Source organism: Microchirus variegatus (genome assembly GCF_963457635.1).
Source record: "Microchirus variegatus genome assembly, chromosome: 8".
Lineage (NCBI taxonomy): Eukaryota > Metazoa > Chordata > Actinopteri > Pleuronectiformes > Soleidae > Microchirus > Microchirus variegatus.
Genome location: NC_139809.1, coordinates 30,505,461 through 30,533,041, shown reverse-complemented (window position 1 = coordinate 30,533,041; position 27,581 = coordinate 30,505,461). Strand labels below are relative to the sequence as shown.

The window sequence follows — 27,581 nt, the reverse complement described above, 5'->3', positions numbered from 1 at the left end:
TTATCTCATTATTATCACCATTTATCTTTTTATCTCATTATTTTGACTTTTTGTCTCATAATTACGACATTTATCTAATAATTTCGACATTTTATCTCATAATTAGGACATTTTAGCTCATTATTATGACTTTATCTCATAATTTAGACTTTTTATCTCATAATTTTAAATGATATTCCATAATTTAGACTTTTTAACTCATAATTTAGACTTTTTATCTCATAATTTAGACTTTTTATCTCATATTTTCACATTTTAGCTCATTATTATGACTTTATCTCATAATTATCCTCTTCTTTAATCTCATCTCAGATTAAACACGGACCCACGTTTACCTTTGCTGTTAAAGGCAAAGCTGAGGCTCCAAACCTGGAGTTTTCCTTCACCAAACACAACTTTGGCAAGTGTTTCCTGCACCGAGCTGGTATGACACCACCGTCTGAGACACTAGTGATCTGTAACAAAGGTCAACTGGACGTCAGGTTTGTTTGTGTGTCTGTGTTTGTGTGTCTGTGTGTCTGTGTTTGTGTGTTTGTGTTTGTGTCTGTGTTTGTGTTTGTGTGAGTTTGTGTCTGTGTTTGTGTGTCTGTGTGTCTGTGTGTTTGTGTGTTTGTGTGTTTGTGTGTCTGTGTCTGTGTTTGTGTGTCTGTGTGTTTGTGTGTTTGTGTGTCTGTGTTTGTGTGTGTGTGAGTCTGTATTTGTGTGTTTGTGTGTCTGTGAGTTTGTCTGTGTTTGTGTGTTTGTGTATTTTTGTATTTGTGTCTGTGTTTGTGTTTGTCTGTCTGTGTTTGTGTGTCTGTGAGTTTGTGTTTGTGTGTCTGTGTGTCTCTGTTTGTGTATCTGTGTTTGTGTCTGTTTGTGTGTCTGTGTTTGTGTGTCTGTGTTTGTGTATTTGTGAGTTTGTGTTTGTGTGTCTGTGTTTGTGTGTCTATTTTTGTGTGTCCGTGTTTGTGTGTTTGTGTGCCTGTGTGCTTGTGTCTTTGTGTCTGTGTTTGTGTCTCTGTGTCTGTGAGTTTGTGTCTGTGAGTTTGTGTGTCTGTGTTTGTGTGTTTGTGTCTGTTTGTGTGTCTGTGTTTGTGTGTTTGTGTGTCTGTGTGTTTGTGTGTCTGTGAGTTTGTGTCTGTTTTTGTGTTTGTGTGTCTGTGTGTCTGTGTTTGTGTTTGTGTGTCTCTGTGTTTGTGTGTCTGTGTTTGTGTGTCTGTGAGTTTGTGTTTGTGTGTCTGTGTTTGTGTCTGTTTGTGTGTCTGTGTTTGTGTATTTGTGAGTTTGTGTTTGTGTGTCTGTGTTTGTGTGTCTATGTTTGTGTGTCTGTGTTTGTGTCTGTGTTTGTGTGTCTGTGTGTTTGTGTATTTGTGAGTTTGTGTATTTGTGAGTTTGTGTTTGTGTGTCTGTGTTTGTGTGTCTGTTTGTGTGTCTGTGTTTGTGTGTTTGTGTGTTTGTGAGTTTGTGTGTTTGTGTGTTTGTGTGTTTGTGTGTCTGTGTGTCTGTGTGTTTGTGAGTTTCAAACCCTCCTCATGTGGTGCTCCTCCTCTTCATCAGCGTCCAGTGTCAGTTTGATAAATCCTCCTGCCTTCAGACCAGCTTCCAGCCGGACGTCCTGACGCCGGGCGCCGTGATGAAGATGCCCGTGCACTTCTGTCCGGCGGAGACGCGCGGTTACTACAAGAAGCTGATGTTTGTCCTCAACGGCAGCGCCACCAAGCAGGTGGAGGTCGAAGGTCAAGGCATCGAGTTGAAGGTGAGAGAGAAAAAAAACACTGATTACAAAATAAAAGCACATGGAAACGTCACATTTAGAAGCTATCGCCCTGATGTCAAGTGTGTGTGTGTGTGTGTGTGTGTGTGTGTGTGTGTGATCAGCTGGAAGTGGAGAACCCTCTGCAGAGGAGCATTAAGCTGGGATCTGTGACGCTGGGTCAGAAGGTGAAGAGACAAGTGCGTCTGATCAACCGCAGCGTTTCAGACGTGTCCTTCACTCTGAGCGTCACCACAAACACACCAGTGGATCCAAAGGTAAACCTGAACCCTAAGACCAGGTCTTAAGAACTGGAAAAGGTCCCTTTAAAGTTAGAGGTTTGTATATTTTTTTTTCTGGACATCACAAAGGTGAAATGAAGTGTTGTTTTCTAACCTTAACCATTACCAGCTCCTCAGAAATGAGCTTCTGTCTCATTAGGACCAGGTTTTTGGTCTCCATGAGGACTCCTGGTCCTGACAAGGCCAGTGTTTATGCCAGAGAAATGTACTAAAGTCCCTAATCTGAACCCTAAAACCTGGTCTTGAGTCTGAAAAAGTCCCCTTTAAATTTGTGGGGACCAGACGAAATGTTACCTACATAATTATGACTTTTATCTCATAATTCTGATTTCTTTTCATATCAAAATTGTGACTTTTTTATCTCATAATTTCAATTTCTAATCTCATAATTGTGACTTTTTAATCTCATAATTTCGATTTTTTTATCTCATAATTTCAATTTCTAATCTCATTATTATGACTTTTTATCTCCTAATTATGACTTTTTTTTAAAATAATTTTGACTTTTTATTTAATAATTTTGACTTTTATCTCATAATTATGACTTTTTAATCTCATAATTTCGATTTTTTATCTCATAATGTCAACTTCTAATCTCATAATTATGACTTTATTTTATAATTTTGACTTTTTATTTAACAATTTTGACTTTTATCTCATAATTATGACTTTTAAAACTCATAGTTATGACTTTTTTCCTCACAATTATGACTTTTTATCTCATCATTTAAAATTTTTATATCATAATTATGACTTTTTATATCATAATTTCAACCTTTTATGTCCTAATTTCGATTTTTTTTAATCTCATAATTATGACTTTAATCTCATAATTTCCACACCGCTTTGATTTTTAAATGAATTCCCTTCATTTGAACATCTTAAATTAAGTGTTTTTTCGTACCATAACTATATCCAGTTAATCCCTAACCTTAATCTAACCACACTTCTTTCAAATCTTAGTCTAAAACTGGTCCAGCTCCTCAGAAAGGAGGTTCTGCCTGATTAGGACCAGGTTTTGGTCTCCATGAGGACTTGTGTGTAACCTCTCCTCCTCCTCAGGACCTGACAGTGAACCCTGGAGGAGAGCTCCACCTGAAGGCCGACGGAGGTTCTTGTAACGTCCAGGTCCAGTTCTGGCCTCGTCACTGTGTGTCTGTGTTTGAGGCCACGGTGGTGGCCGAGTTCTCCGGCCTCTGCCACCCTCTGCTGGCCGTCCACGGCTGCTGCCAGTGACCCTGTGAAGTCTCATCATCGTCATCATCATCATCATCGTCATCGTCAATACACCACATGTTTGTTAACTTATTTTTTGTCGAATAAATGAAGTTCTTCTGCAGATGAACGTGTTTCTGTTTTTGTCACCGGTGAAGGTCTTAGCAGGACCTTCAGGACCTTCAGGACCTTCAAAACCTTCAGAACCTTCAGGACCTTCAGGACCTTCCAAATGTTCAAAGCTGTCCATTTCCTGTGTTTTTGCGTTCCATTCTTCTTCTTCTTCACAATCGATCTAAACTTCCTTCTAGAACCTGCTCGTAGATGTGAGGTTCTTCACCGTCTTCTCCCAAACACTTCCTGCTCTTATTTGACGTGATAAACTGGAGTTCTGCAGAAGGTTCTGGACGATGATGGTGATGATGATGATGATGATGAAGTGGCTCCTCTTGATCCTGGATGGAGATTCAGGCTCCACGTGAATCCAAAATCAACACATATTCACACATTGTTTTCTTCAGTTTTGTGATGAATTAGCAGGATTTAGTGGAGCAGCGACCTTTGACCCCCCCCCCCCCCCTGTTTTCGTCAGATGGTTGGCACCAGGCAGCGCTAGAAGACCAGTGAGTGAGTAGTGGATCACTGCACTGACAGTCGTTACACCCTCATGTCCACACGAGGGCGCTCATGTCCAGGGGTTCTCACCACTTCTGAGTGATCCAGCAAAAGATATTTAATGAATTTGAGTCACACAGAGAAATATCACAATCACCAGAGAGGGAGATTTAATCCACTGTCTAATAATCTCCATGAATGTATCTGTATGTATCTAACATCACAAATGTTCTCGTCTCTTACATTTTGGAGGAAGTTTAAGTTTAATCCCGAAAATAATTTAGATTTTTAATCTCACAATTATGACTTTTTAATCTCATAATTTGAACTTTTTTCTTTAATATTGACTTTCTATCTCATCATTATGACTTTTTATCTCATACTTTCCACTTTATATCATAATTTCGATTTTTGATCTCACATTTTCGACTTTTTAATCTGATAATTTGATTTTTTAATCTCATAATTTGATTTTTTAATCTCATAATTTTGATTTTCTATCTCATAATCATGACTCTTTACCTCATAATTTTTACTTTTTATCTCCCAATCTTGACTTTTGTCATCATTTTTGATTTTTTAAATCTCAATTATGACTTTATCTCATAATTTAACTTTTAATCTCAATTACTTTATCATAACTGTGACTTTTAATCTCATAACTTGAATTTTTTTTATCTCATAATTTAGATTTTTTTCTTATCATTTCGACTTTCTATCTCATCATTTTTACTTTTTAATCTCATAATTAGAATTTTTTTATCTCATAATTTCGATTTTCTATCTCATAATTATGACTCTTTACCTCATCATTATGACTTTTTAATCTCATAATTTCAACTTTATCTCATAATTTTGACTTTTTACCTCATAATTATGAATTTGTATCTCTAAATTTGAATTTTTATCTCATCATTTGAATTTTTAATCTCCCAATCTTGACTTTTATGTCATCATTTAGATTTTTTTAATCACAATTATGATTTTTTATCTCATAATTTAACTTTTTATCCCAATGACTTTTATCTCATAATTATGACTTTTTAATCTCAATCACACTTTATCATTAGTGATGTGCTGAGTCAGTTATTCAGGTCACACATTGACAGATTAGACAAACACTCTGTGAAGTAAACACTCAAGTGTTTACACCTGTGTGAGTTTTTCTCACCTGAAATAAACGAGTCATCATCATCATCATCAGAGCTCAGTGATGATCTGACTGTTTGAGCAGAGAAAAAACTGTGTTTTTGTATATTTATACATATATTACAACAGTTATAATTATTTTAGCCAGTCTTGTATAAAGTACCTTAAAGGCATACTTGAGTATCTTTACCAGAAAGTAAAAGTACCTAAAGTCAAATGTCATTTACTGTACTTTAAAGGACAAACGCCATATGTAAGAATGTGGCCAAAAACAGTTACTACATTCAAATTCAAAATACAGAGGTCTGTTTGGTTTGGTTTTCTGACGTAACTGGTTCAACCCGTGGTTGCTCGGCAGCGGAGACTCTACTGACTGCAATGATTGGTAGACGGCGGTAGGTGGCGCCACATGATTTCAAAACATAAACATGATTTGCAGTCTGCAAAATATATATTTTTAATGCAAATATTTTGTCTGTACTGTTGTTGTTGGTGAGTTCAGTTTGTTATATGAACATTATTCCTGAGTCTCTGTGACATATTAGGAGGATTTTATGATTTATTACATAATGCACCTTTAAATTTGACTTTCTATCTCATAATTTTGACTTTTTACATCATAATTTTAATTTTTTTCTTATAATTTCGACTTTTTAAATCTCATAATTTCGATTTTCTATCTCATAATTGTGACTTTTTATCTCATGATTGTGACTTTTTATCTCATAATTGATAGTAATAGTCGAGTATCTTCACCAGAAAGTAAAAGTACCTCAAGTATAACGTCATTTACTGTACTTGAGTCATTTTCCGATGTCAAATATACTTAAGTTGTTAGAAGTAAAAGTATTAAGAAAGTGTGTACAACAACTCTTCTTCTTCTTCTCTGATATGATTGTATTTGTACACATAATGTGTATTTTCAGGGTCAGAGGAGGTCACGGTCCTTTTAAAGTGCAGTAAAAGTGTGTGTTTTTAACAGTAAAAGTGTATTTGTTTTTCATTGATTTGAACACAATGAGCTTCATTATCAGTGTTGGTGTGAAGGAGAGAGGAGGGGGAGGGGGAGGGGGAGGGGGGTCCTCTCTCTCTCTCTCCATCCTCCTCCCTCTCTCTCCCTCCTCTCTCTCTCCCTTTCTCCATTCATCCCTCCTCCCTCTCTCTCCTCCCCTCTCCTCTCTCCCTCCCTCTCTCTCTCCTCTCTCTCTCCCTCTCCCTCTCTCTCCTCTCTCCTCCCTCTCTCTCTCCTCCCTCCTCCTCCCACTCTCCTCTCTCTCCTCCCTCCTCCTCCCTCTCTCCTCCCTCTCTCTCTCCTCCCTCTCTCTCTCCTCCTCTCTCCTCCCTCTCTCTCCTCCCTCTCTCTCCTCCCTCCTCTCTCCCTCTCCTCCCTCTCTCTCTCCTCCTCTCTCCTCCCTCTCTCTCGCTCTCCTCTCTCTCCTCCCTCCTCTCTCCCTCTCTCCTCCCTCTCCCTCCTCCCTCTCTCTCTCCTCTCTCTCCTCCCTCTCTCTCTCCTCCTCTCTCCTCCCTCTCTCTCTCCTCCTCTCTCCCTCCTCCTCTCTCCTCCCCCCCTCTCTCTCTCTCTCTCCTCTCTCTCCTCCCTCTCTCTCTCCTCCTCCCTCTCTCTCTCCTCCTCCCTCTCTCCTCCTCTCTCCCTCCTCCCTCTCTCTCTCCTCCTCTCTCCTCCCTCTCTCTCTCTCCTCTCTCTCTCCTCCCTCCTCTCTCTCTCTCTCTCTCTCTCTCCTCCTCCCTCTCTCCTCCTCTCTCCCTCCTCCCTCTCTCTCTCCTCCTCTCTCCTCCCTCTCTCTCTCTCTCCTCTCTCTCCTCCCTCTCTCTCTCCTCCCTCCCTCCCTCTCGCAGCATGATCGCTCCACAGCTAAAGGATGTGTGAGCAGGCAGCGCGTTACTGTAGGGACGGAGTCCACAAACTGCTCAACAAAGAACAAGCCAAACTCCGCGCGCAGGACCAGACACAGACCCAGAACCAGCACCAGCACCAGAACCAGACCCAGACTCAGGACCAGAACCAGGACCAGACCCAGGACCAGGACCAGGACCAGGACCCCCAAACCCGCGAGCTGCAGCCGAACCCCGAGTGCGGTCAGGAGAGCGAGTCCGCGACGGCAGCGCACACCGGAAACAGCGGCGCTCAGCCCGGTGGAATCGACGGGCTCGTCCGCTGGATCGTCACCAAAATGAGCGACAACAAGAACATCGCGAGCCGGGAGTTCGCCTCCAGTAAAGAGGACGTGGCCGTGGCGCAGGAGCAGTTCTTTGCGCCGGAGCCGCGCAGAGGCATCTCCGTCATCCTGGATGTGAGTATGTGTGTGAGTGTGTGTGTGTGTGTGTGTGTGTGTGTGTGTGTGTGTGTGCAGACTGACCAGTGCAGTGCGCAATTACGCACAGACGCGAGCTTCTCCACAATCACTGCGATACACGATATAATTGCGCAGTTGTGCATTAAAAACTCTTCATTTATGCATTCATTCGTTTATTTATTTATTTATTTTTAATCCGAACTCACTTTATTCGTCGTTTAAAGACATTTTTTAGTAAAATGTAAACATTCGTTTTCTCTAAACCTTATGAAAACGTAACAAATATAACTCGTGTAACAGGAAACTGTAAAGGGAATAAAAACAACCACTTTTTTTTGACTGTTTTTGACTGCACGGATGCACAGACGCCCCCTTGTGGCGCCTTGAGTCGTAAATAAATCACTAGGACTGCATGTTGGTGAGATATTGATATAGAGTTTCCCTCAAAGAACAATTGTGCAGAGATGTTAAACTGTGGTGCACACCTGGTTCACAGGAGTGTGTCGTTATCAGGCGTCTGCAGATTAGATTAGAATCAGGTGTGTGTGTGCGTGTGTGCGTGTGTGTGTGTGTGTGTGTGTGTGTGTGTGTGTGTCCTCATTAGACGCTGCTGTCTTCTCCTTCATCTTCACCCTTTAAGCACCTTTCTTTCTCCTCTTTTCAAGCACTTTCATCTTCTTCCTCTCGTCTGTCCACACACACACACACACACACACACACACACACACACACACACACACACACACACACACACACACACCCAAAGAGCATCAATTGTTAATAAGGCAGATGCATGCAGCGTCTCCCCTCTGTCTTTCAGTATCTTCTCACTCTCTGTTTCTCTTACAACGCACACACACACACACACACACACACACACACACACACACACACACACACACACACACACACACACACACACACACACACACACACACACACACACACACTCTTGTACTTGCTGCATACTGACGACCAGCGTTTCCACTTCCACTAAATCAACACAATTACAAATATCTACTTCATTAAAGAACTACTGGGTGCAGTACCATAAAGTGTCTGCAGGTGGAGCCCCAGAGCAAAAAAAAAAAAAAGTGTGTGAATCCACCAGGGCATGAAAAACTGGTTTTTGTACCAAATTGAGTGTAGCATGTTTACAACCTAAGGAAGACAAAGTGAGGACCGGCCAAAATGTCCTGACTTTGTAAAAATGTCCTGACTTTGTCCTCACTGGTCCTCAGTATGCTGCAAGTACAAGAACACACACACACTGTTGAGTGGAGTGAACCCCAGGGTGCAGAAGAACATCGCTCATGACTTCACTTCATGATCATGTGACTTCTTCTTCTTCTCAAGAACTAAAACAGAGAAACAGACAAAGTTCTATCTGTTCAGGGTCGTCTCTGAGTCTTCACACACACACACACACACACACACACACACACACACACACACACACACACACACACACACACACACCTGCCTGCCTTTCTCAATTTCACACTGAAACAAGTTTTCACTCGAGCTTCAAATGAACTGGTGCTGTGTGTGTGTGTGTGTCTATGTTTATGTGCCTTTGTGTGTGTGTTTGCGTTTATATGTGTGTGTGTTTGTGTGCGTGAGTTTGTGTGTGTGTCTTTGTGTTTATGTGTGTTTGTGTGCGTGTCTTTGTGTGATTGTGTTTGTGTGCGTGAGTTTGTGTGTGTGTCTTTGTGTTTATGTGTGTTTGTGTGTGTGTCTTTGTGTTTATGTGTGTTTGTGTGTATCTTTATGTTTGTGTGTGTGTTTGTGTGCGTGGGTTTGTGTGTGTCTTTGTGTTTATATGTGTGTGTGTTTGTGTGCGTGAGTTTGTGTTTGTGTGTGTGTTTGTGTGTCTTTATGTTTGTGTGTGTGTTTGTGTGTCTTTGTGTTTATATATGTGTGTGTTTGGTTTGTGTGCGTGAGTTTGTGTGTGTGTGTGTTTGCGTGCATGTCTTTGTGTTTGTGTGTTTGCGTGCATGTCTTTGTGTGTTTGTGTGTTTTTTTTCTGTGTGTGTGAGTGTTTATATGTGTGTCTGTCTGTGTGACTTTGTGTTTGTTTGTGTGTGTGTGTGCGTATTTGTGTGTATGCGTTTGTGTGTCTGTGTGTGTGTGTGTTTGTGTGTGTGTGTATGTTTGTGTGTGTCTTTGTGTTTATGTGTGTGTGTTAGTGTGTGTTTGTGTGTGTGTGTCTCTGTGTTTGTATGTGCGTTTGTGAGTGTTTTTGTGTCTGTGTGTCTTTGTGTTTGTTTGTGTGTTTGTTTGTGTGTGTGTCTCTGTTTTTGTTTCAGTGCGTTTGTTTGTGTGTTGGCGTGTGTGTGCATTTCTGTCTATGTGTGTTTGCGTTTGTGTGTCTGTGTGTGTGTGTTTTTGTGTGTTTGTATGTGTATGTTTGTATGTGTGTGGCATAAACACAGACCTTGTCAGGACCACACGTCCTATTATGTCATTTGTGAGGAATTGGTTAAGTTTAAGGCAAAGATTTGCATTGTGGGTAAGTGTCAGTGTTTGTGTTTGTGTTATTGTTTCTTCACCGACACTGATTGTCGTCTCTCTCTCTCTTGTGTTCACAGATTTTCAGAAGAGCCGACAAAGACGGTGAGTGAAATCCTTAAAATCCTTAAAAACCTGACTCCACGTCATGTTTTCAGTTGTTCCACAGAGATACGACGTAACCACGGTGATAAACATGTTTATTTAGATTCATACGCACAAAACACGACAAGACCAAGTTACAACTGTGGATGATTTTGTGGACATTTCCATGGCAAATAATGGTCCTAAATAATAAATACACACCTGGACGACTTAGCGTCACCGTAGTTACGCAACCGTTTGTGCTATCGGGAAAAATTCCAATGGCGCCTGTGCATTTATTTCTTTATTGTTCAAATTTAAAGGCGCCATATGTAAGAATGTGGCCAAACAAGGTTACTACACTCAAATACCGAGGTCTTTTAGGTTTTTTAGTTTTCTCCGCCGTTGTCGCTCAGACGTCACTGGCAACCGCGACATCAGAGTCCAGGCACCTTTTACCAGTTAGCCCCATTAGCTGCATTAGCTCGTTTAGCGCCGTTAGCGTGCCTACAGTGGAACTGGAGCGGTCTGTTTATTAAACGCACTTATTTTAACATTGCTAATAATTTCTTCTTCTGGAAAAATGGCAGTTGACGACGTCCACGTTAACGCATGATGCGTTACCGTGACGACTGACCAGAAAAAGCCGCGCGCGACGTCATGTTTACGTGACTCCCCGATTGTTAAAACGAGTCTCTGAAGTAACGCTAACCTTTAAAAACAGAGGCGCACATACGCAGTAACACAGGTACGCTAACGTTATTTTTTAGCGCTGCTCTTTTCCTTTAATACACAGACCGCTCCGGTTCGACTGTAGGCTCACGGTGCTAAAGGAGCAAACACAGCTAATTGCTAAACGGCGCCTGGACTCCGGTGTCACGGCACGTAAACATGACGTCACGCGCGTCTTTTTTCGTCATGGAAACGGTGTCATGCGTTAACCTAGTGGCCACCGCTAATAATTACGTAAAAACCGACACAAGGAAATGCTGTAATAGCCTTTTTAACAGAACAGAGCATTTATTTGATGACCTTTTAGAGAGGGCGCAGAGCTTCCGTCTGCTGCCTTAGAGCGCCCCCTAGTGGACGCTCTCGTCCAAGTTGTTGTCAGACGTTTTTTTATACCCAGTACGAGGTGAGAAAATGTCATCGTATGAGAGACTTTTTCCACCCATTTTCACTCGAAGATGCAGTAAATGAAGTGTTGTGTGTCTGTTGGCCGTGTTTTGCTGTGGTCTTTGTTGATGAGCTCCGTCTGTGTTTGTCTGTCAGTCACCGGAGCTGCTGCTGCTGCTGCTGCTGCTGCTGTATTTTTAGAATGTTTAGAACATGAAAGAGTTGTGACAAAGGCAAAGTTTGTTTCTGTCCTCTGGCTGATGATCACTCATCATGTGCAGATCCTTCCTCTTCCTCTTCCTCTTCCTCTTCCTCTTCCTCTTCCTCTTCCTCTTCCTCTTCCTCTTCCTCTTCCTCTCTTCGCCGCGGTCGTCTTTCACTCGACTGTGAGTCTTTGACAAAGAAATGAGAAAGAAAGAAAAAGAGAATTTGACTAATGAGGAAACAGCCGGAAAAGCTTTGCTTTCATAGCATCCAGATGGCCAGTGTGTGTGTGTGTGTGTGTGTGTGTGTGTGTGTGTGTGTGTGTGTGTGTGTGTGTGTGTGTGTGTGTGTGTGTGTGTGTGTGTGTGTGTGCGTGCGGTGATTACTCCTTTGCTTCTTCTCAAACTTCCACTCTTTTGTCTCTGTACATTAATTTCATCGCTTTACATTTACAAAATACTGTACCGTTCAATAGTTTGGGCTCGCCTATACAAATTCTGTTGTGTTTTCCATTAAAAGTCAGACTTTTATTAATCAAAATAGTTGAAAAATGAATAGAAAATAAAGTCAAGACAATGACAAGATTAGAAATAATGATTTTTCAGATGTGCTAACATCATTGCACAAGGGTTTTCTAATCATCCAATAGTCTTCTAACGTCATTAGCAAACACAGTGTACCATTAGAACACTGGAAATGGGCCTCTATACACCTATGTACATATTCCATTAAAAACAATAGTCGTTTACCACATTAACAATGTATAGAGTGTATTTGATTCATTTAATGTTAGATTGATTTATTCAAAAATAAGGGCATTTCTCAAAATGTTAAGTTTTTTCTTAAACATAACAATTTTTTTCTCAAAATGTGTTGTATTCATAGAACAAAAGTGCGTTTCTCAATCTAAAAAAATTTGATCCAATTTTTTTTCTCAAAATTGTAGTTTTTTTCCCCTCAAAATGTGTTGTATTCATTGAAAAAAGGTGCTTTTCCTTCAAAAGTAAGGACATTTTTCAGAATTTAAAATTTTATCTGAAAATTAAATTTTTTTAATCAAATCTTTGTCTCAAAATTAAACATTTTTTGTCTTAAAATGTAACATTTTGTCTGAAAAAAAAATCCTCAGAATTTTAGCTTTTTTCTCAAAATGTGTTATATTCATTGAAAATTGGAAAAAAAGGAGCTTTTCCTTCAAAAATAAAGACATTTCTAAGCATAAATCTTGCGATATATATAGTAGTCGTGACGTGCGCCTTTAGGAGAGCGTTTAAGTAGGTGTGAGCAGACCCGTGAAGCACTTTGTAAGCTAGCATCAGTGATTTGAATTTGATGCGGCCGGGCTAACGCTAACAGAGGGGCGACGTGTGCATCTTTTAAGCTAGTTCTGGATCATCTGTAGCGGTTTCACAGCACAGGTCGAGAGGCGTGAGCTGAGTTAGCCTGATTTATCTTTTCAACTCTGTGACTTATGTCGCCAGAACACTGCTAGCGTCGCTAACTGGTCTGTAGCTGCGTGAAAGACGTCCTGTTGGGTAGATGTTAGACGATAGAAAGCGAAAAAAAATAAATAATAATTTGTCGTCCATGAGAACAAATAGTAAAGTCGCATCATTACTTCTTACTTTACATTCATGAACATTAGTTTTAGTGCGTTTTTGAATGTTGTGTTTGATTCATTTCTCAGATTCATCGTTTATTTCGCCAAATAAATAGCAATGAAAATTATTTTTTTGAAAGATAAATGAAACATTTCTGACAGGCGGTCTCATAAGTGTGTGTGTGTGTGGACGTTTATTTTGGAGAAAGACAAACAGTCTGTGTTTGATGTAAAGCAAAGAATCCAATGAGCACAAGCTGAAGAAGAAGAAGAAGCTATTTTTATCCTCCTCCTCTCCTGGGAGAAGACTGGAGAACTGTTTTAATGAGTGAGACAAAGAGAAGGAGAGAGGGATGCTAACGGGGGAGTGGAGGGAATTGTTAAAAAGAGAAAGGAGGGAGAGGATGATGACAGGAGGAAGAAAAGAGGAGGAAGTGAGGGAATCTCATTTTTACGTTGTGGAGCTGACAACACGGCCAACGTGATCGGGCTTTAATTGGTGGAGTTAACGAGTCACTCCCTCACTTTTCTGCTGACACGGCAAAACCACAGGGAACACGTGTGTGTGTGTGTGTGTGTGTGTGTTAGTGCATTAGTGGACGTACATTATGCATTCACATCTCCATGCAGCATGCATGAGTGAGCCTCGTTTCTAACCGCGTGCGGAACACGAGCGCCGGGCGTAGCAACTGTATGAGCGCGGTTAGCGTTAGCGTTAGCGTGCGATGCATTAGTCTTTCTTCTGAGGAGGAGGAGGAGGAGGAGGAGGAAGAGGAGGAGGAGGAGGAGGAGGAGAGGGTTTTCCCCCCTCGTCAACACGTCTCTGACAGCGTTGCGTCGTTTCACAGCACTTAGTTCACTCTTTGCCTCAGGGTGTGATTTGAGCAGCATTTTCAGATCCGTAAGAGTTCACTGAAGGAACACAAATTAAACTCGTGCACCACTCATTTATCACTTTATTATGATTTATCCGTCGTGATTTTTCCCCAGGACAAATCTGTGAATTTAGCGAATCAAAGCCGCTTTTTAACCCCCATGACTATGGTAAAATGACATGAATATAAAATATCTGCAATATAGAGTCCTTTTTTCAGCACAATCTGATGAAATTATATATTATATTATTTTATATATATATAACATTTCTACATTATCACCAGTGTTATAAAAACACCTGAGCAAAAAAAAGTACTCTTTTAACCCTTTTACAACCACGGAGATTACCGTAACTCCTCGCTACTTCGTGCAATTTTAATCTTTCAAACTGCCCCTGAAAGCTGTGAAAAAATACTAAAACTATTATTTACAAGATAATTGTTTTTTTATTTACACATAATATGCCTCTAAAACTTTGCCAAACTCCAAGAAACTGCACCAAAAGTTTGACTGAATCCTCCCTCTCCCTACACGGCACTCAATCATTACCGTAATGCATGTAATAGCACCAGAAAGCCCCCGTTTCACAGCTCTCAGGGGCAGTTCGAATTATTAAAATTGCACAAAGTAGCGAGGAGTTACGGTAGTTTGAAATACACATGCGCCGACGTTTTGACCACTTCCTGTGCCGTGTGGTCACGTGATGTACCGTGTGACGTGTCTCGCTTCCTGTTTTATACGTGTCTTACGTCCGTCCTGTCGCACACCTGGGATGCTGTCCGCAGTCATGCGCCCCCTGCTGTCCACAGAAAAGCGTTGATCGCAGGGTCGAATTCTCCTTGAAATGTATTTTATGGAAATGATTGTAGTTTTTTTTTGTTGTTTTCAATATAAAACAACAAATTTTATTTTTAAAGGGTTAAAATTTAACAAAATATTATTAATGTTTGATGTGTTTATTTCAGGCTGAAGTAGCTTTAAAAAATGGACTCATTCGAAGTGTAAAAAATTACTAATATATGTTTTTATAGCGGTTTTTGTGAAGGTGCCATTTTTGCCGCTAGGAACAAATTTGTAAGTTTTTTTTTCTAAGGGTTAAAAATGTCTGTCATCTTGAGTGCTTTCTCGCTGTCGGCGCCAACTTCAGCGCAGATTTTTGGCCCAAAAGTCCTCAAAAAAATTGCCAAAAGAAAACGCTGATTCATCACGTTATACAGGAGAGTCTCATTAATCCTAACCCTAATCTGGAGATGAAGAGAAAAGAAATCCGAACCCAGAATCCTCCTCTAACGTATAAAGTGACCGCGCTAACCGATTCACCACCGGGAAGCATCGCCGGATATCGATGACGCTAAAGACTAACGCACGGAATCTTGGTTTACTTTATGACAGCTATCGATTATTCAATACGTTTGAAAAACGCCTGGAGAAATCTAAACCGGAAAGATTATTGATCTTTGCTGACACTTGATTCTAAGATTAGATCTTTATTTGTCCCAAAATTGGGAAATTTATGGCGTTACAGCAGGAAAGACGGGCAAAAGTAACGATAATAAATCAATTGATTTCAAATCAACTGAACAGTGATTGGGGGGCGTGAGCAGAAACCTCGCAGTAACCAATGAGAGCGAGTTGACTGGAAAACCAGGATGTTGCATACTTTTGTTTAGAAGTTAATCCCGTTTTGTCGGCCATGACGTCATCCGCCGCTTATGAACTGACTTATGTTCTGAGTTTCTGTGAAAGTTCAAATCCCCGTAATCTTCAAATGGTCCTGAGTCTTGACTGGATCGTCTAATCTGTGCTCTCTCAGGATTAAAACATTGAAAATCAGGCGACAAAGTGAACCATGTTGATTATTGTTATTTTACCGTGACTTCTTGAGGCATTAATATGAAAATTTAATTCTGAGATTTAAGTCTGAATTCTGAGGAAAAAAAGTCTGAATTCTGAAATTAAAGTCTAAATTCCGAGATTAAAGTATGAATTCTGAAAAAAAAGTCAGAATTCTGAGAAAAAGCCAGAATTCCGAGAAAAAAGTATGATTCCTGAGAGAGTCTGAATTCTGAGAAATGTCCAAATTCTGAGATTAAAGTCTGAATTCTGAGAAAAAAAAGTATGATTTCTGAGAGAGTCTGAATTCTGAGAAAAGTCTGAATTGGGGAAATAAAATTCTGAATTCTGAGGGAAAAAAAGGTCTGAATTCTGAGATTAAATTATGAATTATGAAAAAAAAAAGTCAAAATTCTGAGAGAAAAGTCTGAATTCTGAGAAAAAAGTAAGATTTCTGAGATTAGAGTCTGAATTCTGAGAAAAGTCTGTATTGGGAAAAAAAGTCTGATTCCTGAGGAATTTCTGAATTCTGAGATTAAAGTCTGAATTCTGAGAAAAAAAAGTATGATTTCTGAGAGAGTCTGAATTCTGAGAAAAGTATGAATTCTGAGATTAAAGTCTGAATTCTGAGAAAAGAAGTCTGAGTTCTGAGGGAAAAAAAGTCTTAATTCTGAGCTTAAAGTCTGAATTCTGAGTTTAAACTATGAATTCTGGGAAAAAAAGTCTTAATTGAGAAAAAAATAATTGAGCCTTTGCTCACCTGCTCTAATGGAAGCGTATCATCGCTGTCTTGAATGACAGCAGAGACACAAACAAACAAAGTCGGGGATGAAGCATCTTCATCATCTTCATCTTCATCATCTCTGACTCATCAGCCATCTGCTAATTATCGTCACGTCTGTGACTCGGTGACACAAAGCAGACGGAGTTGGGGAGTTTTGTTGATCCACGCTGTCGAGAATAGACTTGAATTACAGCAAAAACTGGAGCTCATTACTGCGACGTTAGTGCAAAAGTGACTTTGATGTTTTTCTCTTTGTCACAACGATGTTTTAGTTTGAGTCGTTCACTTCACGTCCGGTTATTTCTCTCTGTTCAACACTTCAGGAGGAAATAATGAGGATTTGTTTTTGGTGGATTTTCCTCTTCTCGTCTTCATCTCTACATACATGATTGGTGATTTGACGCAGCGTTAGGTTTAAATGATAGAATTAAACAAATCAATAGTTTAACTGGAGCTCAAAGATTTAAATAAATATATATTTAAATAAATTAAAGTCAGATTAAGAGGTCAGAGATTAAAGTCAGAATTCTGATATGAGAGTCTGAATTCTGAGAAAAGTCAGATTTCAGAGATTAAAGTCTGACTTCTGAGAAACCTGTCTGAATTCTGAGAAAAGTCTGGATTATGAGAAAATAAAGTCTGAATTCTGAGATATTAGTCTGAATTATGAGATTAGAGTCTGAATTTTGAGAAAAAAAAGTGAATTCTGAGATTAAAGTTTGAATTATGAGATTAGAGTCTGAATTATGAGAAAAAAGTCTGAATCATGATTTTTTTTAAAAGGTATGAATTCTGAGTTCAGAGTCTGAATTGTGAGATTAAAGTCTGAAATTTGATTTAAAAAGTCTGAATTCCGAGAAAAAAAGTCTGAATTCAGAGGAAAAAAAAGTCTGAATTCTGAGATCAGAGTCTGAATTCTGAGATTAGTGTCTGAATTCCGAGAAAGAAATGTCTGAATTCTGAGATTAGAGTCTGAATTCTGATTCAAAGAGTCTGAATTCTGATTCAAAGAGTCTGAATTCTGAGATAAAACATTGTCTTTTTGTTGCACGGCAGCAGCGCTAACCACTGTTCCGCCGCGAGGCCCCAGAGTGAGATTGTGTGATTGATTTCTCGGCACAGTTCATATTCTTTATAGAACAAAGCTTCTCTTCATTCTGTCGTCTAGTGTAAGTGAACACAGTGTGTTAGCGAGCGCTAACTGCGTTAACATCCAGAACCGTGTGCAATTTAGCTTCTTCCACGGGCTCCTGTGAATAAAGCCGTCCTCACGATTCTATTTTAAGAATAATCACGTTTTTTCCGTACGAGCCACAGGTTGAACATCGTCTCTTCTGCAGACGCTCTGCTGGTTTGCTCTCTTGCCTTTTGCAGCACAAAGACGCGCTGATATAAAGATTAATAATATTAAATATTAAAATTAGACTGTTTTTGTCCATAAAAAGGAGATGAAGTGAACGTTAAAAAAATAAAAAATTTCACAAACTACTTTTCTGCTCAGGTGTGTTTATAGAGTTGGTGAAAATAAAAGAAAAGGATATAAGAGACTCTATATTTCACATTCTGTATAAACTGTACGTTTAAACATAGTCATTGAAAAAAACACAAAAACGGCCAAAATGTTATTTACACAAATGAATGCAAAACTGAGGCACTTTCGATATAAATCACGTTTTTTTAAGTTAAACAAAAATCTACTTAGAAACCGTCCAATCAGGAGCGTGGGAGGCAGCTGTCAATCATCTATCAGACAACACTAGATGATTGGGAAACTCTATATAAATAGATGATGTTTGTATGTGTGTGTGTGTGTGTGTGTGTGAGCTTCTGTCAGCGCCACAGTCTCAGCATGTTTTATTATCGTTAAAAACAACAAATCACCACACACACACACACACACACACACACACACACAGATGGACGTCATGTTCACCAGCTGCTTCCTCACGTTCACGTCCTCTTCATCTTCCGTCAGAATCCTCACATGTTGAACTCTGTGACACAGAAACTCTGTTCAAACTGACGTCGTAGTTTAATCTGAGGATTTAGACGTTTTAGTTTTCAGTGAGGATGTGTCAGTACTTCAGTGTCAGTACTTTAAAAATCCCACACAAGCCTTTTTGTGAGGGTGAGAGTCAGAAAGTAGAAAATAGAGAACTTTGCTGATCACAGACGTCACTCTTACACCTGAGAATTGTTGGTAGTGTATTCATAGAATGTATAAATCCTATGATTTCAGGGGTTTGAATTACCGAGTGTCGTTTTAAACCATTTTTTCTTGTAATTTCCGTTTCTGGCTTGTGTTTTTTTGTTGTTCAACAAAGGGATTTCCAGTCTCCTCCCTCCACGTTGGCACTTTAACAACAATCTGTGCTTGTGTGTGTGTGTGGGTGTGTGTGTGTGTTTGTGTGTGTGTGTGGGTGTGTGTGTGTGTTTGTGTGTGTGTGTGTGTTGGCTCTCTTTATTCATATGCAGACAAATTGCCCAGTGGCGATAAAGAATAAAACTCTGCTATTTCATCATGATTTTTCTCAACTTTGGCCTGATTACAAACATTTGTGTGTCTTTTTAATCACTGACGCACAAACAGATGGGAACGACTCCACAGATCCACGTTTCCTGACGTTTTATGGAGCGAACTGATCAGTCGGTGAATTCGGACGATCGTCGGCATACGGAGAGATGATGGAAATCATCTCAATGAGATCTATGTTCCTCACGGGAGGCGTTTAAATGTGAAGCATCTGCCCCGTAGTTTATCACCGCTGTGCTGCGATCGTGTTATTCTCGTAATGAGGCCGTTAGATTTACTGGACTCGAGGTCCAGAAGACAGACAGAAGATCCAGACGATTTCAGTCTTCTGATTTTCAGGCTGATTTGAACAGATTATCTTGCCAAATGATCCCACAGTGTGAGGGATTAGCAGACACTGTTTAAACATTGGACAAATCAGTAATCTGGTCGCTAAATATAACTGTTTTTGCACGGTCTGTAGTCCCTCATTCATCATTTAATCCCTCTATTTGGTATCAGCTAACCCAACTGTAACGTCAAGAGTGCTAAAGCTGTCGTACGCTAACACAAGCTAACGCCAGCTTTTGCCGTTCAAGTGCCGTTATAGATATCTACGATCTTCAGTTGTGGTGATCTGTCATTGAACTGTAGATCGCTCTAATTCCATTTTTCCTAGATCTACAACTGTCTGGAAATTAATTCAAGATATCTAAAAAGGACAATGTCGATATCTTCGACTTGGATAATGACTGGTTTTAATGACGTTGTAGATTATCAGGAAATGGGAAGCAGAGTTAGCTACAATAGCCGCAACGGAACGATGACAACCTTTTAACACATGTATTCTAAAAGCAGTTTGAATCGTACGAGTAAATACTGAATTACAGATATCTGTAAATGTAGACTTGCAGATCGATATTATCAGTCGTGAATAGTCTATCTTGCGATTGAATGTTAAAGCAGCTAAATGCTAAATGCTACTTCCTGCTACCGCTATTGATTTATGACAGTTGTGGTTATAAAACGGAATAAGACCCTTTTACTCTACTCTACATACTTTACCATATGTATATAGTTTAGATAGCCAGTTTAAACAGGAAGTAGTAAGTTAGCAGTTAGCAACAGTGTGTAAGCTACCACTGCTCTCTATAACTTTACAAATGTTGCTATTATTATTACTAGTGTGACTTATAGTCCACTGTTTGTGCACTTGTTTTGTTTAATTAATCATAGCTCTTAATCTTTGTTAGCAATACTCGCTATCACATGGCATTTAAGTGTAAATACAGTGGTTAGCCTAGCCTGACGGTTAGTTTGACAGTTAAAGTGAACAGTGTAAACGTAAATACTGAAATACAGATATCTGTAGACTTGCAGATATTATCAATCGTGAATAGTCTGTCTTGCGATCGACTGTTAAAGCAGCTAAATGCTAAATGCTACTTCCTGCTACCGCTATACAGAACTAGAGAAACCCTTTTACTCTAACCCTTAATGTGTATTTGATATTATAAAAATAATTTTCACCATAAACACACCATATGGATATAGTTTAGACAGCCAGTTTCAACAGGAAGTAGTAAGTTAGCAGTTAGCAACAGTGTGTAAGCTAGTACTGCTTTCTACAACTTTACAAATGTTGCTATTTTTTTTAAACTAGTTTGACTAATAGTTTAATTATCATAGCTCTCACTCCTTGTTAGCTAACACACAGCATTTAAGTGTAAATAAAGTGGTTAGCCTAGCCTGAAGATTAGTTTATCATGAGGAAAAAGCAACAAAGGGATTGTGGATTGTGATGTCTGACATTTGGAAGTCGCATGTGTTATCTCGCCTTTAAACGTGCTCGTCGCACCACGAGTAGCGGGCGGCGGGGGGGAGTAGGTCTACCTGTCACACCGTTTGAAAAGTGAAAAACGTCGCCACCTCTCAAAGTGTCGGGGGTTTCCATGGTGAACAGTCGCAGTGAAAAAGCTGCTCAGTGTGCTGTTGTCACACGACGGCGGAGGCTAATTTCTGTCTTTTACTCCTGTGATGAGCAACAGTCATGAAGTTTGTATTCCTGCAAACCGTCCCAGTTAAGAAACTGAAAAATGACAGAAACGTGAAAATATTCACATTTAAGAAGCTGAAAAATGACAGAAACGTGAAAATATTCACATTTAAGAAGCTGAAAAATGACAGAAACATGAAAATATTCACATTTAAGAAGCTGAAAAATGACAGAAACATGAAAATATTCACATTTAAGAAGCTGAAAAATGACAGAAACATGAAAATATTCACATTTAAGAAGCTGAAAAATGACAGAAACATGAAAATATTCACATTTAAGAAGCTGAAAAATGACAGAAACATGAAAATATTCACATTTAAGAAGCTGAAAAATGACAGAAACATGAAAATATTCACATTTAAGAAGCTGAAAAATGACAGAAACATGAAAATATTCACATTTAAGAGGCTGAAAAATGACAAAAACATGAAAATATTCACATTTAAGAAGCTGAAAAATGACAGAAACGTGAAAATATTCACATTTAAGAAGCTGAAAAATGACAGAAACGTGAAAATATTCACATTTAAGAAGCTGAAAAATGACAGAAACGTGAAAATATTCACGTTTAAGAAGCTGAAAAATGACAGAAACGTGAAAATATTCACATTTAAGAAGCTGAAAAATGACAGAAACGTGAAAATATTCACATTTAAGAAGCTGAAAAATGACAGAAACGTGAAATTATTCACATTTAAGAAGCTGAAAAATGACAGAAACGTGAAATTATTCACATTTAAGAAGCTGAAAAATGACAGAAACATGAAAATATTCACATTTAAGAAGCTGAAAAATGACAAAACATGAAAATATTCACATTTAAGAAGCTGAAAAATGACAGAAACATGAAAATATTCACATTTAAGAAGCTGAATGGAATGTTTTGATCCTGAAAGCACCAGGTGAACTGGGGACATGACATTTACATGCCACATAATTAACACTGTGGCCTGTGTGTGTGTGTGTGTGTGTGTGTGTATAATAACTGTGTTTAAAGGTCTCATCAGGAGTTCTGCAGGACGGCGTTAGCTCAAACAATATTTGTTTTTATTATTATCATCCGCTCTGTGGCGTCAGCACCTCACTGTAATCTAAACTTTGCTGATCTCACCGTAGCTTCATCTCTTTATTGTGTCTCACGCGTTAAGGTCCATCGTTTACCGGCGACAAATGAAAGTCGTACTTCATCGTGGCGTCTTCAACTGTTGCCCGCGAGGTACGAGTGAGGCTCGCCTCGTTTCATTAAAGCGCTGACCGAGCACTTTTCACATCAAGGTTACTGTAACCCTACTTACAACTCGGTTGCCCCTGGTTACAGCATCCCAGTGTTCTCTTCCCATGAGGCCTCATGAGCTGCTGTTGCCATGACACCCAAATTTAAGCACCCCCCCCCCCCCCCCCAGCCTCCACCCCTTTCCCCCCCAAAAAAACCCTCCTGCTGAAGCCTGAAATGACTTTTGTTCGGACAAACTGTGGGCAGCTGGTGGCCTTCAGATCTGAATCTGCTCTTAGAAGACATGAAAAAACAACCCTGACGACCAGAGAGAGAAGAAAAAATCACAAAATAAATACGACATCAACGATATAATCAATATTATCAATTGATCTGTGATGTCTTAAAACTGCAGAGCAACGTTTTCGGTGGCAGATTTCTGGTTCGTCTTGTCCTCACGTCCTCCTTCACAACGTCCGTGAACCTTCTCTGTGGGCTTCTGCTTTTCCTCCTGCCCAGCAGCTCCATCTGAACCTTGACTTTATTGGTGTGCGAAGTGCGAGGAACCTATTGTTCCTGTTGGGATTATTATTTTTCTCCGATGTTGCGCTCATTAATGGGGGGCATTAACGTACATAAAAACTCTTGAAATTTGGCAATTTGGAGGTCGGGTCGGTAAAAAAAGCGATATTGGAATAGGGCATGAACAGATATCTGTAACTGTAGACGTGCAGATATCAATCGTGAATAGTGTCTAGGAATTGGTAAGTTAGCAGTTAGCAACAATGTGTAAGCTACGAATGCTCTCTACAACTTTACAAATGTTGCTATTTTTTTTAACTCGTTTGACTAATAGTTTAATAAATCATAGCTCTCACTCCTTGTTAGCTAAAACACGGCTTTTAAGTGTAAATGCAGCAGTTAGCCTAGCCTGACGGTTAGTTTGACAGTTAAAGTGAACAGTGTAAACGTAAATGCTGAATTACAGATATCTGTAAATGTAGACTTGCAGATATTATCAATCGTGAATAGTCTGTCTTGCGATTGACTGTTAAAGCAGCTAAATGCTAAATGCTACTTCCTGCTACCGCTATTGTTTTATGACAGTTGTGGTTACCACCCACTATAAAACAGAACAAGACCCTTTTACGCTAACTCTTAATGTGTATTTCACGTTTTAAAAAAAACGTCTACCATATGTATATAGTTTAGACAGCCAGTTTAAACAGGAAGTAGTAAGTTAGCAGTTAGCAACAGTGTGTAAGCTACCACTGCTCTCTATAACTGCAAATGTTGCTATTATTATTACTAGTGTGACTAATAGTCCACTGATTGTGCACTTGTTTTGTTTAATTAATCATCGCTCTTAATCTTTGTTAGCGATACTTGCTAACTCATGGCATTTAATTGTATATACAGTGGTTAGCCTATCCTGGCGGTTAGTTTGACAGTTAAAGTGAACAGATGCGTAAACGTAAATGCTGAAATACAGATATCTGTAGACTTGCAGCTAAATGCTACTTCCTGCTACCGGTATTGCTTTAGGACAGTTGTGGTTATTAACCACTATAAAACAGAACAAGACCCCGTTCTATAGCTCTATAGCGCCCCCAGAAGTCAGTTCATGGTCAGACAAAAGTCATCGGATTGGGACGGAATATGTTGAGTTTGTCAGGCTTACTCCAAAATTTCTTTTGGGGGGAATTTTTGACGTGAGACATTGATTCCAAAATTTTTTTTCAATCTGCTTCAATTAGCTCCGCCCACCCAGAAGTCGGCCATTTTGGAAAAACAAGAAATGGCTAGGCTACACATTTGAATAAACTCGTCCTAGCACGTTTGAGCTAGCCGCGTCAAAGTCGGTCCATATTAATGATTGTCAAAGGATTTTCTCGTTACGTCAAAAGGCGCTGGAATGGCAGAAAAAGTACTTTAAAATTCCACTTTTTGAAAGCTTTAACGTAAATGGAACGACATGAAATGTCCGTTGCGTAGGGCGAGGGCCCTATCATGGTCCTAGCTTACTTTAATTCCAAACAGTTCCTTTAATACGCTGATTTATAATCCTGTCTCCGGATCTTAAGCTCCGCCTCCACTGTCTCCTCACCAAAACATCATAGCAGATTCACTCTGACCTGCACTCTCTTCTTCACATCTCTAGTCGTGTAGCTGTTATTACATCCAAAAAAATGAAGCTGTAAGAATGAATTTGGCAAACTTAGTTTCCCAAAGATTCAATAATTACTTCCTGCTCAACCTTTTCTTTATTATCATAACTTTAGTTCGTCAAAGGCTGCTTATCTTCACATGCACATCTTGCATTCTCTGTTGCTTTGTGTTTCCCATCCACTGGGAAACCTCACGAACACATTGACAGTCAGACATTGACAGGCCCATTGTTGTTCCTCTCCTGGTTTCCCCTGTGACCCCGAGAAGGACGAAGCTCACGGAGAAAAATGAATTGTTTTTAGTCTGACGCCCCAGGACGTGACACCACAATCCTGATTGGTGTTCACTCCAACTGGGGGACGAGGGCTTGCACAAAGCCTTGTGTGAAGAAGAAGAATAAATCCCCCGTGGCTGCGTCGTCTTTTTAAAAAGCTCACATAATGGACGGCAGGTTAAAGGTCACACCTGACGGACACTCTCGTATCTTCAGTCTCAGGGAAAATGCCACGCGTGCGTCATTGTCCTCGCTCGATTGAGCGTCTCCTGGGCTTCAGCGGCGGCGTTATCGACCGCCGCTGCTGCGTGGACGTCGTGTGCGGCGCGTCCGTCTCCTCGCTCGTTACTCGCGCTTTATTAAAGGCTGGATTTGGACAGCGGGAGGGGGGGGCGGGGTCATCGAGTCAGAGCCTGAAGAATGTGAGGTCGGATCAATGAGCTGAATTACGGCTGCGCTTTCATCTCCGTATATGTTTTATCATCAGAGCGTTGGGGTTTTTCCCTGTCGGAGCAGGATTTTATGGCCGTGTATCTGTCGAGCTGTTACGTGAGATTTATTGAAAGCAAGCGTCTGTTTAACCGTCAGCGCTGCAGCTCTGCTCCAGAGCTGAAAGGACAACTTTGACTTTTATGATTCTCTTTCATGAGGAGGCTTCATGTCACGTTAGCGACAGGCTTAATCTCGTATTATTAGCATCAACGGCAGAGTTTTGTAATTGCAGTTTCGTGTGAAGAACAAGGGAGTGGAGAGTCGAAGGCGGGGTCGCTGATTTACAACGACTTCCGTGCATTTGGGCAGCTCCAAAGAAAGCATCATCTCCAACATTAACCCAACCACAACTCAAACCCTTGCCCCCAACTTAACCAAATGAGGTTCTGCCTCATTACGACCAGGTTCTTGTCTCCAAGAGGACGACTGGTCCCATCGAGGTCAGTGTTTATGCCAGAAAATGTTCCTCAAGACAAATACAAGTGCACTCAATATCAAGCCTATACAAATGGTTATCCCTAACCTTAACTAGAGCTACTTAATGCCCTAACCCTAACCTTAACCCAACCACAATCCCTGAACTTAAATAGTTCCTCAGAAATGAGGTTCTGTCTCATTAGGGACAGGTTTTAATCTCCATGAGGACGACTGGTCCCATCAAGGTCTGTCAGAAAAATGGTCCTCAAGACGAGTAAAAAAAAAAACTAAAAACTTTTATTCCTAATCTTAACCTGGAGCCTCAACAATGAGATTATGCCTCAATAGGATCAGACTTAGGTCTCTATACCAGAAAAGGTCATAGGTATTGAAAACCTGTACACACAAAGACAACAAGACTCAATATCAAGCCTATAAGAAATGGTTTTCCCTAACCTTAACTAGCCCTAACCCTAAACTCTACCCAACCACAATTCCAGTAAAGCTCATAGGGTCATAGGTATTGAAAACCTGTTCGCACAAAGACACCAAGACCCTAACCCTCAATATGTTGGTAAAGGTCCAGAAATGAAGCCTTAAACATCGGAAAAATTCTGCCATCTTTCACGGACAAGGTCAAGCTATGCTCACAGCGCCCTCTGCTGGACCCTGCGATATCTACCTCAGACAGTTTGATGTGCTCCTAGGGGGTGTATATTTGACGTTTTTTAAAGGTTCTAGTTCAACCCTTTCCCACCAACTTTCCCACCATCATATATTTGAATTTTCGGGTTAAAAGTGACAGCGATAATCCCGGTCGTCCCAGACACGGATCTCCCACGGGTCCTTAAAATCCTTGAAAGTTTGTGAAATGTGCTCTACAGAGACATGGGTCCTTGAAAGTGCTTGAATTGTGTACTAATTAGCTTAGTACACAACCTACTGTTTCATGCCCTGCATTAGAGTTAGAGTTAGGGTTCATGTGTGCAGACTAGGCCTAAGCCAGGACAAATGTCGAGTTCTAATGAATAGCTGTGTCGTGGACACTGTCCACTCACTCTCTGTCCGCCGTTGACGTGAGATTCCATGCAGAACAATGAGCGAGTAAAGTTGAGCAAATGATGGAAATTCCAAGATCAAGAAAATGACAAAGACCAAGACTTTGACCAAGAAGAAGGAGAATCAATCGATGACCATGACTTGTCCATGATCCAGGCTCCTACAAGTTGTCCTCCCATCATCTTAAGCTGTGTCAGCACATTTGGTCTTTGAATTTGAGTAAGTGATCCTGGAAAAGTCCTTGAATTGGTGTGGCCGTGGGAACCCTGCAAACAGCCGTGAAGACCCAGGTTCTCAGTGTCTTGAGGTTGATGTTGTGGGTGAATCTCCCTGACGGATGCGAGCGCTGCAGCTCCTGCAGGAACTGCCACGGAAAAGTGATTAAATTTGTCTCCGCTGTCGGCGACACCTTCAATTACATTACGGCGGCTGATGGACGCCCTTCGTTAGCTGCAATGCCGACTCAGCGGTCGCGCTAACGCTACGCTAATTCCCTTTTTGTTTTGGGGCATTCATTCATCGCATACTCGTCTATCTCTGTTCACCGTAATCAGTCAAGGATTAAGAATTAGAGCCGACAGGAAGTAAAAACAGCCAAATCACTTGAAAACTCAATCAGTTATTGATGACTTTTTTTTTTTCTTTAACGTAAGCAGTCGTCAGTGAAAGTTATTAGATACGGCGCTCATTTCTGTCGCCTCGGCGATGAACTCGCGTCTTCCAGCGACTTAATGAGGCGGCGGCGGCTCATCATGGTCTTAATGTGTGTGATCACAATCTTATTTTACACTTCTCATAATATCATAATGGATTATTATCATGGAACCGATTGTTGATTGCGTGTTTTATTGTCTCGCACGAAGACGAGGATTCTGATTAAAATAGACGATCTACGGCCGCTTATCTTATCCCAGGATATGGTCATATATCATGTTGTTATGCATCTTAAACTCAGATTCTTTTTTTTTCTTCTTCTCCTGCTCATTAAAAAGTAAAAGCAAAAGCAGGAGCTCGATATCAGCTCGGATCCATTCTCCCCCGGTGTTT

The 27,581-nt window shown here is 40.3% G+C and overlaps 2 protein-coding genes across 2 annotated transcripts in view; both read left to right on the top strand.

Moving 5' to 3' along the window:
• Positions 1 to 3,273, top strand: part of hydin (HYDIN axonemal central pair apparatus protein) — a gene marked incomplete at both ends in the record, with an annotated part of 92,389 nt that extends 89,116 nt beyond the window's left edge. The window contains 4 exons of the mRNA XM_083894320.1: positions 313 to 482; positions 1,540 to 1,738; positions 1,861 to 2,013; positions 3,100 to 3,273. Of these exons, the coding sequence (XP_083750446.1) occupies positions 313 to 482; positions 1,540 to 1,738; positions 1,861 to 2,013; positions 3,100 to 3,273 (696 nt within the window). The remainder of the gene's footprint in view (positions 1 to 312; positions 483 to 1,539; positions 1,739 to 1,860; positions 2,014 to 3,099) is intronic.
• A 3,623-nt stretch (positions 3,274 to 6,896) lies between these two features.
• necab2 (N-terminal EF-hand calcium binding protein 2) overlaps positions 6,897 to 27,581 on the top strand; it is a gene marked incomplete at both ends in the record, with an annotated part of 148,089 nt that continues 127,404 nt past the window's right edge. Inside the window, 2 exons of the mRNA XM_083894319.1 lie at positions 6,897 to 7,328; positions 9,923 to 9,947. Of these exons, the coding sequence (XP_083750445.1) occupies positions 6,897 to 7,328; positions 9,923 to 9,947 (457 nt within the window). The remainder of the gene's footprint in view (positions 7,329 to 9,922; positions 9,948 to 27,581) is intronic.